General features: G+C 37.1%; 1 protein-coding gene across 1 annotated transcript in view; it reads right to left on the reverse strand.

The window, feature by feature from the left end:
• Positions 1–16,586, reverse strand: part of ubr3 (ubiquitin protein ligase E3 component n-recognin 3) — an 89,702-nt gene that overhangs the window by 65,847 nt on the left and 7,269 nt on the right. The window contains exons 2-10 of the mRNA XM_073845038.1: positions 16,043–16,182; positions 9,660–9,812; positions 7,900–8,049; positions 7,733–7,773; positions 7,470–7,536; positions 7,235–7,365; positions 3,754–3,982; positions 3,440–3,619; positions 2,959–3,092 (exon numbers count right to left, since the gene is read on the reverse strand). Coding sequence (XP_073701139.1) covers positions 2,959–3,092; positions 3,440–3,619; positions 3,754–3,982; positions 7,235–7,365; positions 7,470–7,536; positions 7,733–7,773; positions 7,900–8,049; positions 9,660–9,812; positions 16,043–16,182 — 1,225 coding nt within the window. The remainder of the gene's footprint in view (positions 1–2,958; positions 3,093–3,439; positions 3,620–3,753; positions 3,983–7,234; positions 7,366–7,469; positions 7,537–7,732; positions 7,774–7,899; positions 8,050–9,659; positions 9,813–16,042; positions 16,183–16,586) is intronic.

Below are 16,586 nucleotides of genomic sequence, written 5' to 3' on the forward strand. Positions count from 1 at the left end.
GTTCATAAACAAGTCTCTTCAAAACCACTAATAAGGGGCTGTTCACACAGATGTGATGATTTTGAGTTTCACCACACTGTATTTCCATTGTGTTTTAATGTAAACATGCACTAGATGAGTGTGTTTGATCACCAAGTGTTTCATGTCTTTTGCAGCATCTTGCATATAACTCTGTGCTCTAAAAACAAGACGCTCAAAGTAAAAAAAAAAAGTAACATCAAGACCTTAGTTTTTTTTCTTCCTCACATTCTACTGTTTGCATTTTTAATGCAAATACGTGTTCTGTCTGAATGGCCCCTAAAAGCAATCACGTTACATGTACAGTATCTCACAAAAGTGAGTACATCCCTCATTTCAGCAACCATTTTAGTATATCTTCGCAAGGGACAATACTATAGAAATGAAATTTGGATATATATTAAAGCAACACTAGGTAACTTTTCCCTCAACGCTCCCTCTACAGGTTGGAAGCGGAATTGTCCATTACCGCTGTCGTAAATAATTTAGCCTACCGTCGCGTCACATGCACGTTATTTGTTTGGAGGCTATCCAGGACCGGCTTTGGAAATAACAATGTCCAGTGACAAGGTAGAGTATGTTGTATGACTTTATAAAAGTATTAAAAGCTTTTGTGAAGCCTGCCGTAAAGCAAGTCACATTTGTAGTCTCATTTGAACTACAAAACCGCGACCCGACGACCCAAACTTACATAGTGCTGTTATGGCCGATAGAGGGTCGCAAAGCGAATACGAAAGTGCCGTTTCACCCTGTTATGAGTTGATGAACCACTGACACGAGTTCGGAAACATTATTTTAAGGTAAAAACAACTCTTTAGTGTTGACAACTCCGCTTCCAACCTGTAGATGGAGCGTTGAGGGAAAAGTTACTTAGTGTTGCTTTAAGAGTAGTCAGTTGAAACCGAGTTACACTACAGTGGTCAGGGTCATACAGAGGTTTTCCAAGATGGGTTCCATTTGGAACAGGCCTTGCAAGCAGAGTATGTGAGCGGAGTGGAGCGGCAACAATTTCCCCTCCGCGCTCAGTGCATTTAATAATCGCTCCTCTCCAGCTCCACTCCGGGTTCACATTTTTCCGCTCCCGCTCCACTCCTCGCTCACTGATATCAGAAACACCGCTCCGCCTTCGCTCCGCGTCAAAACATTCAGAAATAGCCTTATGTTTTAAATATAACGGTCCTGTTCATAACACATATTAAAACAACAGGAGAGTTTGGAATAGTGTGCAAACTTTGTACCTACCACATACCAAGCTAATAACATTGTCAGCATTAAAAGAGTATAACTACTGCTTTATGCAGTGCAAAGTTTGTAATGAAAATAACTACATTTTCGTCAGTTATTTTACATATGGATCGCTGCATTTCTTACAGATTTCTGATAATTCGAAATCGGATACCATTACATTTGTTTTAATGCATTATTGTCACAGCGATTGCGTGTGAATAAGTGCTGCACATGTTTAAATGAGGCTTTCACCTGAATATATTCAGTATCTAGAAGGAACAAACTAAATCCTTGTGAACTATAATTTACCGCTCATGTCCATTCACATTATTTCTGATTTGAGTGATCCATCTCTATCAAGCTAAATATGTTTAACATGTGAATGCCTGCTTATTATGCAGTTATATTACGGACCGTTGGCATGAATTGTACTTATGATGGAGCGATGGTGGAGCGCACTTGGAGCGAGTGAAAACCACGACGCTCCGACTTTTCAAAAATCCGCTCCTCCCTCCATTCAAAATCACACCGCTCCACTCCGTGCTCCGCTCGCACTCCGCTCCGCTCACATACTCTGCTTGCAAGGGTTGATCAATGAAGTTGAGCACTCGTTCTGTGCATCAGGTGCAGAACCTGGCTTTAAGAAACAGACGCAGGAGTGCTGCCAGTATTGCTTTAAAGGTTGCAAAAGAAGAAGGTCAGCTTGTCAGTGCTCAGACCATGTGCCACACACTGCAACGAGTCGGTTTGCATAGGTGTCGTCCCAGAAGGAAGCCTCATCTGAAGTTGGCTCACAAGAAAGCCCGCAAACAGTTTGCTGAAGACAACCTGTCCAAGAGCATGAATTACTAAAACCATGTCCTGTGGTCTGATGAGACTATAACATGTGTGGCGATGCCCTGGTGAGGAGTACCAAGAAAATTGTGTCTTGCCTACAGTCAAACATGGTGGTGGTAGCATTATGGTCTGGGGCTGCATGAGTGCTGCTGGTACTGGGAAGCTGCAGTTCATTGAGGGAAATCGGATTCCATTATGTACTGTACAATCTGAAGCAGAACATGATGCCTTCCCTCCAGAAACTAGGCCGAACGGCAGTTTTCCAACATGATAACAATCCCAAACACCACCAAGATGATGAGGTGGCCAAGTATGTCTCCAGACCTGAACCCTATTAAGCACCTGTGGTGGAGATGCACCATGTGTCTAACATCCAGCAGCTCCGTGGAAGAGGATCCCAGCAACAACCTGTGCAGCTCTGGTCAATTCTATGCCCAGGATGATCTGGCAGTGCCAGAAAACAATGGTGCTTGCACAATATATTGACACGTTGGACAAGTTCACTTAGGGTGTACTACCTTTTAATGCCAGCTATTATGACAATAATGGCTGTATGTTGACTAATTTTCAGGGGGCAGTAAATCTATACTGCTATACAAGCTGCACACTGACTGCTCCAAAATATATACAAGTTTCATTTCTATAGTATTGTCCCATGAGAAGATATACTAAAATGGCTGCTGAAATGTGAGGGGTGTAGTCACTTCTGTGAGATACTGTATCTACTGTACTACAACAACAATTCTAGAATAGACAAACCTGCAATACATGATTAAACACTAAAACAGAACTCAGTATGTAGCGTCTTAGTGAGAGCATTAAAAAAAATAAAAAGGTTCCAGAGTGTGATGCATGTAGAGATGACTGTAGCCTCACTTTGACTTTGCAGTGTGTGAGGAGACCCCACATGGGCTGAGCACAGGCCTCCAGCTCAGCTGCAAACGCTGCATAATACGTCTGAGACTCAAACTCCACATGCTCATTCAGCTCTCTCTTATTCAGATTCATTCCTAACACAGCAAAAGGTAGAGAGGAAATCCATTACATTAGAGTGAATTATTGACTCCCTGAGATCAAGTTACAGTTGTAACATAACCTACATTGCACAGAGAGTTCTTTAATTGTAAATCAACAAAACCAAAACAACCTTTCCAAATGAATAGTCCTGGATGTATTTTATATAGTTAACCTTTATAAAAGGCATTTAAGGCCATGCTGTATTGGGAGCACAGTTACAATATCAATAGCCCCTTATACAATAAAGCACAGCCTCTCTTAACTCATTGCTTAATTAAGTAAACATTAATTCATTCGCATTTTGCTATTCAGAGGACTGGGTTTCCTTTCAATGACTGACCTTGGAAGAAGGAGACGAAACTCATCCAGAGCAGCAGCAGAGAATGATCCTCCAGGAAGCGCTTGGCCACACTTTGGTGCGAGAGGATATTAATAAAATCACTAACTAAAGGCCAGTAGGTGTTATTCTTCAGTAGAGCTTCACCACAGTTCACCACCACGTGACGATTATTCTCCTCATCTGTGACAGATTGAAGATATTTTGTAGCCAGCCATTCAATAAATTTTCAAACGGTGCATGCTATACACACTGCACAGTATTAGCAGTATGGTAAAAGGTTATTTCAAACACAGCCTATACTTTACTTTTGTTACCTTGCAGTTCGCTCTTGATAAGGCAGCTCTCCATCATGTAGAGGAGCACAGTGACCATGATGTCCAGTAACTGGCACTCCTCTGTGACGTGTCTCGCTAGCTCCTCGTTACTGAAGAGCTGCACGCTTATGTGAACGATGCGGTTGGACATGGTGTCCGACTCATGACTCTTCATGAGGGTCTTCATGATGAAGGCATAGTGTTGTACAAATGTTTTAGTGAACGTGATCTGCGACACAGAAGAAGAAAATTCACTAAACAGACTTTGGTTAAAAAAATACAATAAAAAAAAAAGACACGTCTTGATCTGAATGAAATGAGTCGCGATATGTGAAGTTCCGATCTATGTTAAATGATTCACAAACCCGCTCCGAAGTACAGATCTAACTCAAATGAATCACGATAGCCATTCTGAAGTCCCAATCTAAATCCAATTATTCACGACTTGAATTCCGGTCTAAGTCAAATGTTTCACGACCCACTCCAGAGTACCAATCTTACTAAAAAAAAATAAATAGCGATACGAGTTTTGAAGTCCCGATCTGAATGAAATGAGTCGCGATATGTGAAGTTCTGATCTAAGTTAAATGAATCACAAATCCACTCCAAAGTACTCTAACTCAAATGAATCGTGATACGCGTTTTGAAGTCCCGATCTAAATTAAATGATTCACGACTTGAAGTCCCAATCTAAATCCAATTATTCACAATTTGAAGTTCCGATCTAAGTCAAATGAATCACGAACCCGCTCCAAAGTACCGATCTAACTCAAATGAATCATGGTACACGTCTGAAGTCCCGATCTAAATTAAATGATTCTAAACTTGAAGTCCCAATCTAAATCCAATTATTCACAATATGAAGTTCCGATCTAAGTCAAATGAATCACAAACAGTGTTGTTTTCGTCAACGATGACGAAATCATTTCGTTGACGCAACTTTTTTTCATGACGATAACGAGACGATGACGAGATAAAAATGGCTCGTTGATGACTAAAACATGACGAGACGTGTGTGAGCTTTCGTTGACGAGACGAGAATAGACGAAAATGTTAGTGGGTGGTCCGTCAGACGTTTAAAATGCATGACATTTCTGCTTATTGTGAATGCCAATTAAAACATATATCTGCCGCTAGCGGTTCTCAATTCCAGTCCTCGCGCCCCACCGCTCTGCATATTTTGCATGTCTCTCTTAGTTAACACACCTGATTCAAATAACCAGCTCATTAGAAGTGAACTCCGTGCAGGAACTGTGTTCCGATTGACATGGTCCCTGCACAGTGTTCATTGCTCCCTACTCCCTGAGCGGGGGAAATCTGTTTACTACACTTCGAAACATTCATTCACATATCTGCGCTACGCCACGGCATGCGGCGTCTTCACACACAGATGAAACTTACTAGAGAAGTGTGACATAAATGCATCTGTAAATAAATACATTTTAAATTACGTCTCAAACGCTTTAACGACCTTCAAATGGAACATATACACTCGCTTCGAACTAATGAATAATGGCGGAATATCCTGTGATGTCCACTTCGAAGGGCAGTAACGTTGGAATAGAACAAACGTCAGAAGCGATACGTGAAACACACAAAATATGCAGAGCGGTGGGGCGCGAGGACTGGAATTGAGAACCGCTGCCGTATGGCAAGCCGGTTTAGCATTAAATACTCTTTGTCATACTAGTATGGCAAGCCGTTTTAGCATTCCATCCTTGTTTGTTATTTATGTTTTAAAACATTCCTTCATTATTGTAATTATTGGTGAAAATAGTCGATCTGGAAGCTCACATCGTGTTGAACTATAAATCTGCTATTTTCAGAACTTATAAGTGACACTACCCAACAGCCAAACACTTACAGACCTACATTAATTTGTTAAAAGACTACTTTTTCCCACTTTTTTGACTAAAACTAGACTAAAACCTTTTTGACTTTTCGTCGACTAAAACTAGACTAAAACCTTTTTGACTTTTCGTCGACTAAAATTGGACTAAAACTATCACATATAGAACTGACTAAAATTTGACTAAAACTAATAAGCATTTTAGTCCAAAAGACTAAGACTAAGACTAAATCTAAGATGGTTGTCAAAAACAACACTGATCACAAACCCACTCCAAAGTACAGATCTAACTCAAATAAATCGTGATTTGCGTTTTGAAGTCCCGATCTAAATCAAATGATTCTAAACTTGAAGTCCCAATCTAAATCCAATTATTCACAATTTGAAGTTCCGATCTAAGTCAAATGAATCACGAACCTGCTCCGAAGTACCGATCTAACTCAAATGAATCGTGATACGCGTTTTGAAGTCCCGATCTAAATCCAATTATTCGCAATACATGAAGTTCCGATCTAAATCAAAAGATTTGCCATTTGAAGTCCCAATCTAAAAACAATTATTTGTGATTTGAAGTTCCGATCTAAGTTGAATGATTCACAAACCCGCTCCAAAGTATCAATCTAACTCAAATGAATTCCGATACACGTTTTGAAGTCCCCATCTAAATCCAATTATTCACAATTTGAAGTTCCGATCTAAGTCAAATGAATCACGAACCCGCTCCGAAGTACCGATCTAACTCAAATGAATCGTGATACGCGTTTTGAAGTCCCGATCTAAATTAAATGATTCACGACTTGAAGTCCCAATCTAAATTCAATTATTCACAATTTGAAGTTCCGATCTAAGTCAAATGAATCACGAACCCGCTCAGAAGTACCGATCTAACTCAAATGAATCGTGATACGCGTTTTGAAGATTTGGTTCATCTGTTTCTCTTTTTGCATCTTCAGTCATGTTTACACACCATTGTCAGTACTACTAATGGCTTAGTTTTATGACATTAACTGAAATAAGCGAAAAAGTATGATGTTTTGATGAATTTTGCGTAAAAAAAGGCGTGCTTACTGAAAAAAATTAAACACTTATTTCATAGACACAATGTCATCAAGTAATTCAAGCGCTTTAAAAGACTCTATTCAGGAATATTGCCATTTTCATGGGTTTTCCAGGTCTCACATTTAAAAAAAGTCAAATTCAAATACTTTGAGCACTTTAAGCACCTTGCACAAACCATGACAAAAGATTATTTCAATGCCTTTGTGTTCACTCGCAAAATACTGCTTTCTCTCATAAACCATTTGTCTTCCTTCGAGAACCTCATATTTCCATCACAAAAAAAAAGCAGTGCAAAGTTTCTCAGGGAACACAAAAGTTTTGCAACTGAACAGAAAAGTTCTGTACGTGAACAGAAATGTTTTGCAGACAAAAGAACTTAAATGTAAGTTTTCCTCCCATCCAATGTTTCTTTTTACTTTCACCATGTCTATTAACAGGACAGACATTGAAAGTAAACTTCAAATTATGTGACTATATAATTTACCTAAATTTACTAGCAACTTAAGCAAAGTTAATTTTGGATCCTGCTTATGTAAGTGTGTTATGTTATGTGACTTTAACTGCATTGAATACCTTGTAATCCTGATCTGGCAACATGTTGAGCAAAAAAGTGACCATCTTCTGTGGGAATTCATACTTAATAGTCCAAAACAATAACTCTTCTAAAAAACATTTATGTTTCAGGGTGTCCATTATGGATGGATCTAACAAAACAGGAAAACAGCGAGGAAATTGTTTTTGTTACTACATTATTTGGGAAATTAATTGTTGATGAGATTTAAGAATGATGAGATGTAATGGGATCTACCTTTGGTACTGCTACTGAGCTTGACTCTTTTCCTCTGACCCACACCCTGCAGCCCATCCTGATCCTCCTGTCAAACAAAGGCAAGAACCACTTTTAATGTGACCCACTCTTCTAAACAATGAGCACAGCTAAAACTATCAATTCAGTGGCCAAAGGAAAGCTGTATTCTCGACAATGACACAAAGGGAAGACACACCCTGCTGTGCTTGTTTTGACTGGTTGCTGGGGCACATTTTATATATCTCACAAGTCTGAGTGCCTACCTCTTTGCTAGAGTCCTCCAGACTGGCAGCAGCAGTAGCTCCTAAAATAATAACAAACATAAAGACAAATATTGTAACCATGTTACCAAAGTTTCCAAAAGCCATCAAGATCCATTTGCCCAATTCACTCATCAGAAATAAAGCATGAATAAAGCAGCAAGCGTTACCCAGTAGACTGAGCGCTCCTGCCCCAGCTGGAGTGTCTGCTGCCCCAGCTCCTCCAGCTCCTTTCTCCTCCACCGACACCAGACCTGAACTCTTTAACGCTGACAAATACTTCTCATAGTTTCTCTTCGCATAAACATTCTCCTCTTGACCTGTGTGTGTGGGACAATATAGAAGTGTGAGAATGAAACTGAAAATGAGTTCATTATTTGAGCCTATTTTTAAAGTCACATGATGTGTGAAAAGAACAGAAAACATCTTCCTCAGACAAAAACAGCTTAATTAAAAGTTGTTTAAAACAAAATACATCAATGCATTAAAGTTCACTTTTACACATCAGTAACAACAGCTCAGAAAATTCAATTAATGTGGTAGTAGGATATAGGATAAACTTTCAAAAATAAGGTCCCAAAAGGAATGTTTGCAGCGTTGTCACAGAAGAGCCATTTTAAAGAACCTTTCAGTTAACAGTTCTTAAAAGAACCATTTGTTTACCATGTATTCTGAAGAAACTTTTTCCACTCTAAAGAAGCTTTTGAGGAATGGAAAGATTTCGTAGATGGTAAAGGTTCTTCATGGAATCAAATGTGTCAAATTACTTTTTTACTTTTCTTTTTTTTTTTTTTAAGTGTACAATACCAGTCATAAGTTTTTGAACAGTATGATTTGTAATGTTTAAAAAGTTTTTTTCTGCTCACCAAGCCATTGGTTTTATTGCATTTATTTGATCCAAAGTATGGCAAAAACAGTACAATTTAATAATTGTTTTACTATGTAAAATAACTATTTTCTATTTGAATATATTTTAAATGCAATTTATTCCTGTGATTTCAAAGCTGATTTTTTAGCATAGTCACATGATCCTCAGAAATCATTCTAATATTCTGATTTTCTACTCAAATTGTATTTAAAATGTTAAAATTATTATTAATATGTTGAAAGCAGCTTTTTTCAGGTTTCTTTTAAGAATAGAAAGTTCAGCAGAACAGCATTTTTCTGAAATAGAAATCTTTTGTAACATTATAAATGTTTTAATCTTCACTTTTGATCAATTTAAAGCATCCTTTCTAAATAAAAGTATTCATTTCTACAATTTATATTCATTAAAGAATCTTGAAACAAATGTACTCAACTGTTAAATATTTTATAACATAATAATAATAATAATAATAATAATAATAATAATAAATGTTTCTTGAACAAATCAGCATATCAGAATTATCATCGGCACTTAAGACTGGAGTAATGGTGCTGAAAATGTAGCTTTGATCACAGAAATAAATTACCTTTTAAAATATATTCAAATAGAAAGCAGTTATTTTAAATAGTAAAAATATTTTTTAAAAATTACTGCTTTTGCTGTATTTTGGATCAAATAAATTCAGGCTTGGTGAGCCTTTAAAAACATTAAAAATCTTTAAAAACTTTTAACTGGTAGTGTATGTGCTATTATCCTAAACATTTAGTTAACTAATGGAAAGTTGTCAAACATTGTGGTGTTTATGGACAAAAAAAATGCCTAAGTTTAACAAAATCTATCATCACTGCACATTTCTTTGTTGTAAATACTGTTTTTTTTGTTTGTTTTTTTACATTAGCATGGCAATAAACTATTTTTAATTGTAAGGGTGAAAGAATGGAAATGGTCAAATAAAAAAATAAAAATGTGATAAATACAACCACATTAAACAAAAGGTAATCAAAACCTCAAATGACTGGAATAACAAAGACACTACTTCAACAACATTTCAGTCATACTCACCCATGCTCAGTTCTTTAAAGGTCTGCTGATTGGTTAAGATCTTGGTGAGAACAGTGCGCATGGCCCCGCCCATCTTGGTCAGCTCTTCTAAGAACGATATGTGCGCCTCTAACTGCTGGAGAACCTTCTGCAGATCTCTGTCAGCGGCAGACTCTGCCAGCACATGATAAGATGTTTGTGTGTGTGACAAAATAAAGCAGCATATGTTACCCCAGTGGGCACGATTAGCAGGCTCTTGCCAGTACACGGCATACACATGGGGCTAGTATTATCAGACCTGCAAACTCATCAGAGGAAAAAAGGTGACAGTGTCCGCGGGGGTGTGTGTGTGTGTGTGTGTGGGGGGGGTGTTGTGGGGGAGTTCAGTATAAATTATATTATACTGAAAAACATTATTTTTTCCTTCTTAGCCTGGACAAGGGTTTCACATACACACGAACGCAAACGCCATGGAGGGAAACTGAAATACATTCACAAACTATTTAATATATTTTACAGTTATAAAGATAAAACTTAAAAGATGTAGTTATTAAATTATATGAAATATTTAAATATATAGGAATTATCGATTCATATTGAGTGCATTATTTAATTTTCATACCATCAATATTTCACGTATTTGTAGTGAACTATATATAAGTATCTAAATAATTCACCCTTATAGGCTGTTTGTGTGTGAGCTTAATGTCTTTCTGCACTTGCTATATATATATATATACACATACACACACTTAAGGGCGGTAAAAGTACTACAATTTATTATACTAGATATTGTATAATAAATAAAAAAGAAAGCCGTCTTGAAAAATATAGGGAGTTTAAAAGGCAGCTGCATAATAAATAATCCTCTGCTGCCATCTATTGGTTATATGGGTAACTCCATATTATTTTTTTAAAAAGACGTTGTTTTCTGCAAAGTCATTTTGTCCGATGCAGTTTTTTATGAATGAAAAATGAGTCCTTGAAGTACATTTTATTTCACAGCTGTAGAGTTGGAAAATAATAAAGGCTTTAAAATATTGTGATAAGATTTTAAAAATGTGTTCATGACTTTGAAGGCAAGTTAGTGATTATCAATAATACGATTAAGATGTCCTTGAAGAGAAGTATGGCTTGCTAGCTAACGTTAGCCTAAACACGTTATGATAGTGTTTAGCTGTCAGCATTTAAATGTACAACTATGCAGATACGGAGAGTACGGGATTACCAGGCTCCGCATTTAAATGATATGTTGTTAAATAATAAGAAACTGAATGTTCACGTCGCTAACATTGTTTATAATGTTGCAATTATCATTTTTCTCAGTTTCTGATAAGAACGAGGCAGTAGATCAGTCTCAAGAGTGTCCACCTAATATATAGCACATATAAAACGAGCTGCTTATCTTTATGCAGAAGTCCTAAAGAACTCTCCGTGCATACGGTCATTTCAATTTCCATCAGAGTTTCCACATTAGGTCAGGTGTCTCTTGACGGGCGCGAACACAGATGGCAGTAGGTGTGTTCGAGCTCATGCTGCGCTGCGCTGACCGATCGGCGAGATTAGCCGAAAGCAGTCGGGGAGGAGCTGAAAACGGAGCCGTCAAGTCGGACAAGTTGGAGATCTCGTTGCTCTCTCAAACATGGCAGATCACGTGGCGTTTGCCTACTTTATTGCAGATTAACTGGAAGCTATAGAAATACCTTTTTTTGTTGGAAGAAATGCAGGCAGCACATGCAAGTAAAGCAGCAACTACAGATTTCAGCATCAATCAATGTTGACCACGTTAGATTAAATGTCTGTGACATTTTAGTTATTCCATAAAAAATATTACTTAAATATGCAGCTGAATACTATAAGTGGTCTGTATGAAAAAAGTACAATAATAAACTTATGCACAAATCCAATATAAAGAATTTAAGGGAAAAAATGTACTGCAGTCAAAAGATCGTAAACTATTTACGAAATGGCATGCAAATTGATTTGTTATGCACGAAACACGCGTGATCATCGTCATGTGGTGAATGTGGCCAATCATGAGAAGCTGTGACGTCATCACAGCCTGACGCAGTCCCTTCTGAAATGTTGCGCTGGCTGAGCAAGCCGGCTGTTCTCGAAACGCTCTCGCGTTACTTTGATGCCACACGTGAACGTCACGTGGCGTCGGCGCCGGTTCAAGTCGGACAAAATTTCTAACCGGCATGCACTACTTCAAGTCAGCCGCCGATCGGTCTGCGCAGCGCTGCATGAAGTCGAACGCACCTAGTGTGTTTCAAGATACTGAAGCAAGCGCTGAGATTGGTCCAGGAAAAATGTCATTTATAAGAATTGTCCAATAATGGCCTACATGGCACGCAAGCCCACCCCCACCTCCCTCTCTTGACAGGCGTGAGCTCAGTTGAGATTCCGATCGGCCCAGATGTCAATTAACGCAAGCCCAACCCCCCCCCCCCCTCCCTAAAAAAACTCTCCGGTTCTACACGATTCACGTGAATGACCCATTTGACAATGAAAACGGCGATTGTCGCCGAAAAGCGACAAGTTTGCAGGTATGATTATTCAAAAGAACAGAGAAAGCAGTTGATCTTATTCATTGCTAAATTCATTGCTAAATCCTTATTGTAAAAGCTAAGCCAAGTGTTTTTATCAGATCATGAGCCGAATCCACTGAACCACCTCCAAATAAATACTTCAAAGACTCGAAAGGAAAAACATTTCTAAACATAATCAAATACAAAGCAGCTATTTTAAATAGTACAAATATTTCACAATATTACTGCTTTTGTTGTATTTTGGATCAGAAAAATGCAGGCCTTGGTGAGCATTAAATTTAATTAAAAAAAAACATTAAAAAGCTTACTGTTCAAAAACTTTTGACGTGTATATGTTTGAATGCTCAAGCCATTTCATGTGATCTTTAACGCAGTTATAGCGGTCCAGCGGCATTAAAATGAATGAAGAATGCTGGTAACTGAACAGTTTTGATTCCCACTGACTTCCATTATATGGACAAAAAAAAATACAATGGGAGAAGTGTCAAATGGATCCTTTGCAGTGAATAGGTGCCATCAGAATGACCTGATAGAAACATCTAATAATCATGTGAAGTGAAAAGACGTAATAAATCATTAAATGATTAGTTCACTTCAGTGTTGTTTTCGTCAACGATGACGAAATCATTTCGTTGACGCAACTTTTTTTCATGACGATAACGAGACGATGACGAGATAAAAATGGCTCGTTGATGACTAAAACATGACGAGACGTGTGTGAGCTTTCGTTGACGAGACGAGAATAGACGAAAATGTTAGTGGGTGGTCCGTCAGACGTTTAAAATGCACGACATTTCTGCTTATTGTGCATGCCAATTACAACCTAAGAAGTATCTGCCGCTATGGCAAGCCGTTTTAGCATTAAATACTCTTTGCCATACTAGTATGGCAAGCCGTTTTAGCATTCTATCCTTGTTTGGTTACGCCCACCACCTGGTGTGCAGCGCACAACGTGCTCAACACGTCACATTGTTGTCACTCAGACAGACAGACGATTAACCATGATGGCGGCAGTTTGCACATTATTTCAAATATATGTCTTTTATGTCTAAAACCATTCCTTCATTATTGTAATTATTGGTGAAAATAGTCAAGCCGGAAGCTCACATTGTGTTGAACTATAGATCTGCTATTTTCACAACTTATAAGTGACACTACCCAACAGAAAAATACTTACTGACCTACATTAATTTGTTAAAAGACTACTTTTCCCCCTTTTTGACTAAAACTAGACTAAAACCTTTATGACTTTTCGTCGACTAAAATTGTACTAAAACTATCACATATAGAAGTGACTAAAATTGGACTAAAACTAATAAGCATTTTAGTCCAAAAGACTAAGACTAAGACTAAATCTAAGATGGTTGTCAAAAACAACACTGGTTCACTTCCAAAACAAAAATGTACAGATAATGTACTCACCCCCTTGTCATCCAAGAAGTTCATGTCTTTCTTTCTTCAGTCATAAAGAAATTATGCTTTTTGAAAAAAAAAGAAAAAAAAAAAATTCTAAATTTCTCACCATATAGTGTATTTATATGGTGCCCCCAAGTTTGAACTTCCAAAATGCAGTTTAAACGCAGCTTCAAAAGGTTCTAAATGATCCCAGCCGGATCTTATCTAGCAAAACGATCAGTTATTTTTTAAACAAATTAACAATTTATATACTTTATAACCTTAAATGCTCATCTTGTCTTGTCTCTGTGATGCGTAGTCTGTGTAATCCGGGTCAATACAGTTAGGGTATGTCGAAAAACTCCCATCTCGCTTTTGTCTTCAACTTCAAAATCGTCCTACATCGAAGTTAGGGAAGAAAACGAGATGGGAGTTTTTCGACATACCCTAACTGTATTGACCCCGATTACACAGACTACGCATGCGCATCGCATGGATGAGCATTTGAGGTTAAGAAGTATAAAAATTGACAATTTGTTTCGAAAATGACAGAAGACCCTTCTTCCTCGGCTGGGATCATTTAGAGCCCTTTGAAGCTGCATTTAAACTGCATTTTGTAAGTTCAAACTTGGGGGCACCATACATATCCATTACACTGTAAAAAGTAATTTGTTAAGCTTACTTAATTAAATTGTGCAAACTCGTTTGCCTTAATTCAATTAAGTAATCTTAACTTAACTGTATTAAGTGTAATTTAAGTATTATCTACTAATATATTAAAAGTATTCCTTACTTATTTTCAATTTAGTTATATTTATAGTTGAATTTACTTAAGCCATTTACGTTTTGTTAACTTAATTGAATCTGTGATCTGAGGAACATTGAGAGTAACTATGCCACTCAGAATTACTGACTCCCAGAATGCATTGGGGCATGAATAAATTCTGCAAAATGCTTTGTTTTACTGTTGTTGTTTTTTTATTTGCCGATTTTATTTGCTGTCTTGTGTCAGTATCACAACAAAAAGAGCAATTAAAATAAGTATTGTTACAATTAATAAAAATAAATGAAATTTAATTGTTACCATTGTTGCGTTTAGTGTGCTGAATGTTGAAATCTGTGTCTGAATTGTGGTTGATTGCAAAATATTGGCACAAATATTAAAGGATTATATCAATCCAATTTAAAGCTTCACAAGGTGTTTATTATAAAATTGTAAATGATTATTAGTCAACATGAAAAGTACACTAGCTAATGATTTAATTCTAAATTAGATCACCTTTTTAAAGCAATCTATTTATTACTTCTCTTCTTTGAAACCAAATAACTGTGATTTCATGTTGCATCAATAGAAAGAGAATTATAAACATTTTAATGAAGTTCCAAGTGCTCAACTAAAGGGATCACTAACCACTATAATGGTGAGATCAAACAAAAAATCTATTTTTTTTATTAATTTTTTTGTTGTATTGACAATTTAACATTCAAGAAGACTTTGGGAAACAACTGAATGCAACTAGAAAAAGATGACTTTCAAAGTGGAGGAAATTAGTAAAAAGTCTATTAGGCTAAGAATTGCCCCGCCTCAATTTTTTTTCTTTTCTTCTTCTGTTGTTATGTCGGATAATAGCAACAAATTAGCACACTGCTACCTCTCACTGTTGTATTAATGTCATTGACTCCTTTGTGGTTACTTAAATATTTTAAGTAAGTGTCACTCAAAACAGTAAGTACATTGTTTCATTTGCCTTGAAATTAGCAGTAATAAATAAAATTAATAAAACCTAGTAAGCATAACAACTAAGTAAAAATAACTAATTATATCTAAGTAAGGTAAACTGTTGGATTTTACAGTGTATATGGAGAGAAATCCTGAAATGTTTTCCTCAAAAAGCATAATTTCTTTACGACTGAAGAAAGAAAGACATGAACATCTTGGATGACAAGGAGGTGAGTATCTGTATTATCTGTACATTTTTGTTCTGGAAGTGAACTTCTCCTTTAAGACACTTTTAACCATTGCATCCAGGTAAAATAATAGCCCTAAAATAATAGTCCTCAGTCCATACTATTGCTTTCTGAATCAGGAGAGAAATATGCACAGGTCAAGCCCATTTTACAAGCCAAAACAGTCCAACACAGTTTTCTGTGGATTCTGAAGTGAGAGAACAACAGGAGATAAAGGTTGTTATTGGTTATGGTTATTGTTTTTTTTTTTACAAACACACAGCTTTTCACTTTACAAGATGTAAACTGATGGATTGGAGTGGTGAGGGTTACTTGTGGATTATCGTGATGCTTTTCTCTCATTCTGATAGCACCCATTCATTGCATAGAATATAGTAAGCATTACAATTTGTTCCCATAAAGAAACAAACTCATCACCATCTTAGATGGCATAAGGGTGAAATTTCTTTTTTAGGTGACCCATTCCTTTAAGGTATACGGTGTCCTCACCTGGCTCAGTATAGCCGTCTCTCAGGTACTGAATGATAGTGATGATAAACCGCGGCAGCACCATCTCAGACATGAGCAGCAGATCCCGAGGGACTGATGGCACGTTCTCTCCTGTTTTTAACCGATGCCTACTGCAAAACCTGTCACACAAGAGCATTTGAATTAGCCGTTTTGAATTTGCTGATTAGTGTAGAAAAAATACATTTGTTATCGTAATAAATATAAATTCACATACAAGAAAAAAAAAACAGTCTAGCCAGCATTAAACAACATTTTAAACCTGTCTATCTGATGTCTGAGGTCAGACTGTTTCCATAAAGGTCAACGGGTCGATGCACTACAGGCAACCACAATATGCAATTCTTCAGGTTTTTCACTAACATCATAGAGGAGGTGTAGGAATTAAAGACCCATGTTAGAACAGGCTTAAAAATACAGCTATAGAAGAGTCATCAGCCACTTTTATCAGCAGTCTCGTTTCTAAAAGCATTTTACCCATTTATTTACATCACTGAGAGTAAAAATAAGCAGGGCCAAACTAACC

The sequence above is a fragment of the Garra rufa genome, chromosome 8 (genome assembly GCF_049309525.1).
Source record: "Garra rufa chromosome 8, GarRuf1.0, whole genome shotgun sequence".
Lineage (NCBI taxonomy): Eukaryota > Metazoa > Chordata > Actinopteri > Cypriniformes > Cyprinidae > Garra > Garra rufa.